We start from the raw sequence: 2,782 nt of genomic DNA, 5'->3' as shown, positions 1-2,782 counted from the left end.
CTAAATATTCAATATTCCCTCAGCAGAAGTTGAATTTCTGTTTTGGACAGTGAACAGTTGTAGCAAGAAAATTGTTTATTACAACATACATAGTTTATTTCAAAACATAATACAAGCTTTATACTGAAAATAAATAATTACTTGAGCTGTCATCGAAATTTGGAATAAAACCGCCGAAACAGTTCAATCTTACTGAAAATATTGTGTGTTTTTTTTTACATTGCTAATTAAGTGCATGAATAACTAAGAGCATTTTGTTTAAATTAATGACTTCAAAAAGGGTAATATATAAAACTGTACAATATTCGAAAAAATACTTAAGAAATAAACCAATAAACAGGAGTATTTAAGATTATAAAATTTTGATACTGAACGTACAATAAAATTATAGGCAGGTATATAGCGTCGTCGAACCCCTTTTCTTTTTCTCTATTCTCGGCTCTGGTTTTTCAGAGTCCACACAGTTTATATGGTCGAAGATGATTGAAATCAAATAGATGCATTTATAAATAGCTGTGTGGCTTCATAAGCTACAGGCCATGAGGGAGGGTATTTAATAAAAAGAAAAAACCCTCCAAGTGCTATTATGTTGGTATAGCTCTCTACAACAGGAATGAGGCCTATAATAATAATAATAATAATTTGCATATGCAAAAATAATTACAGATCTGCTACAGAGTATGTTACAAAATAATGAGTGTAGTAGAAGCCCGAGGGAAGCATGGAGGTGGACTGTAAAAACGGCCTCTGGTGCTGCAAGAAAATCAATTAAGAAATTATTTGTTTCAGTCCGCTGATCAAAACAAACAGAAACATCAGTCCCATCCTGTCATTATTACCGAGCTGCTGCTGCAAGATGATGATGAGGAGAAAAAACGGTGACATAAAAACCAAAAGGCGCTGGCAGGTTATTATAGGCACATTTTTGTATTTATATCCATAAATGATGTAGAAAATAATTTGGCGGTGCTCCGAAGAAGTTGAATCTGAAATGTGATTTGATTTTTTGATATAGAATAAAATGCCCTCGTGACAAGTTATAAAAAGGCTGAGCGGGTATCTGTGTTGTTGTGTCTCAGTGCTGGAGAGGAGTCTGTACCGGGACGCGCTTCTTCTTCTTCTTGGAGGTGCGCACCTGGACGCGCTCTGGAGGAGTCTGTGCACCGGGGGGGTGTGATTCCTCCCGGTGCTTCGGTCAGAGATCATGGCACGAGGAGTTGTCCCCCCCCTGAGAATAGGGTCCCTCGTGCATCCCCGGTGTCGGCAGATCCCCCGGCGGCGTCATCCTCTTCTCCTTCTGCCTCCGGTTGCAGAACCAGACCCGCACCACCTCCTTCTCCAGCTGCAGCGAGTCCGCCAGCGACGTGATCTCCGGCGCGGCCGGTTTGGGACACTTGAGAAAGTGCGTCTCCAGCACCCCCTTGACGCTCACCTCGATGCTCGTCCTCTTCTTCCTCTTCCTCCCTTGAGCCGCTATCTTGTCTATGCTGCTGGCGCTGCCCGTCGTGGAGTCCGCCTCCTCCAGCCACTTGTTCAGCAGCGGCTTCAGCTTGCACATGTTCTTAAAGCTCAGCTGCAGAGCCTCGAACCTGCAGATGGTGGTCTGTGAGAACACGTTTCCATAGAGGGTGCCCAAAGCTAAACCCACGTCCGCCTGGGTGAAGCCCAGCTTGATGCGTCGCTGCTTGAACTGCTTGGCGAAGAGCTCCAGCTCGTCCGACGTCGGCGTCTCCTCGTCGGAGTGGTCGTGGCAGTGGTGTCCGCCCAGCTCGCTGCTGTGCTCCTCCGGGCTGAGAGTCTCCCTGAGGCCGCCCGGGTGCATGCCTCCTCCTTGGGCCTGCGGAGGAGGAGGCGTGAGGCCGCCGTTGTGGTGCTCCAGCATGCCGGTGACAGTGAAGCCCGTCTGGGAGTAGATGTTGCTGATGGACGAGTTGTGGGTCCCCCAGGCAACCGGGTGGTTGTTGCCATGGTTGTTGTTGTGATGGGGTGAGTGGTGCGCTACGTTGCGGTGGTGGTGGTGGTGGATGATGCCCAGCTGCAGGTCCTCTCGGCCGGGCTTCACGTCCTGCTGCTCCATGGAGGTGGAGGCCGACCAGGGGCTGCTGCCCTCCGACAGGGTGCTCGCCCACTGGTGCCCCAAGGGGTGCCCATTGACGCTCTGCAGGTAGTCGCTCTGGAGCAGCTTCTGGTGGCCTCTGTAGGGGCTCGCATGGCCTGGCTGCATGGCCTGGCTGCTGTCCGGGTGGAGCATGGGGCTGGAGCTGAGCAGGGTGTAGGGGCTGGAGGCAGCTGTGGCCATGCTGGCTGGCTGGCTGGCTGCTGAACCCCACTAGAGCTACTGAAGTGATGGGAGCAGCTCAGCCTCTGACATCTCCCTCTCTCTCTCTCTCTGGAGGCTCTGACTGACTGACAGCCTGCACAGCCACTCACAGAGCAATACACACGCAGTGACGACGCGTCTCAGCCAATGATGGAGCAGATCACACCCCAAAACCTCCGCCCTCTTATGGAAGCTTTTATTGGACTTTATTTTAGTTGTAACCCACAGAAGACAATTCACAAATGTGTACCATGATCTGCAAATATTTCACTATCCACAAACAGGTATTTTTTTGTATTTGTGCTGTGTAAAGTGACTTCCACAAAAATACAGGGTGATTTGCAAATACAAGTAAAATACAAATGTAAGGTTTACATGAAAAGTGATATCTAGACATTTGTGCATCTATTTCACATTTGCAGATCGCTTCCTGTGCATTTGTGGAATGTCTTCTGTGGGTTA

The 2,782-nt window shown here is 48.5% G+C and overlaps 1 protein-coding gene across 2 annotated transcripts; it reads right to left on the bottom strand.

Moving 5' to 3' along the window:
- On the bottom strand, positions 1-2,513 carry LOC141775071 (POU domain, class 3, transcription factor 4-like). Of its 2 annotated transcripts, none has more exons than XM_074647997.1 (2): positions 1,100-2,513; positions 1-753 (listed from the first exon to the last, which is right to left on the bottom strand). In XM_074647997.1, exon 1 carries the CDS (start codon positions 2,297-2,299, stop codon positions 1,196-1,198), a length of 1,104 nt encoding a protein of 367 aa, XP_074504098.1. In that variant the 5' UTR covers positions 2,300-2,513; the 3' UTR covers positions 1-753; positions 1,100-1,195. The 2 variants fall into 2 exon arrangements, with proteins under 2 accessions (XP_074504098.1, XP_074504097.1); XM_074647996.1 differs by having other exon boundaries at positions 3-753; positions 840-2,511.
- Between the last annotated feature and the right edge of the window lie 269 nt (positions 2,514-2,782).

The sequence above is a fragment of the Sebastes fasciatus genome, chromosome 10 (assembly GCF_043250625.1).
Source record: "Sebastes fasciatus isolate fSebFas1 chromosome 10, fSebFas1.pri, whole genome shotgun sequence".
NCBI lineage: Eukaryota > Metazoa > Chordata > Actinopteri > Perciformes > Sebastidae > Sebastes > Sebastes fasciatus.
This window is presented reverse-complemented; position numbering and strand designations above follow the sequence as displayed.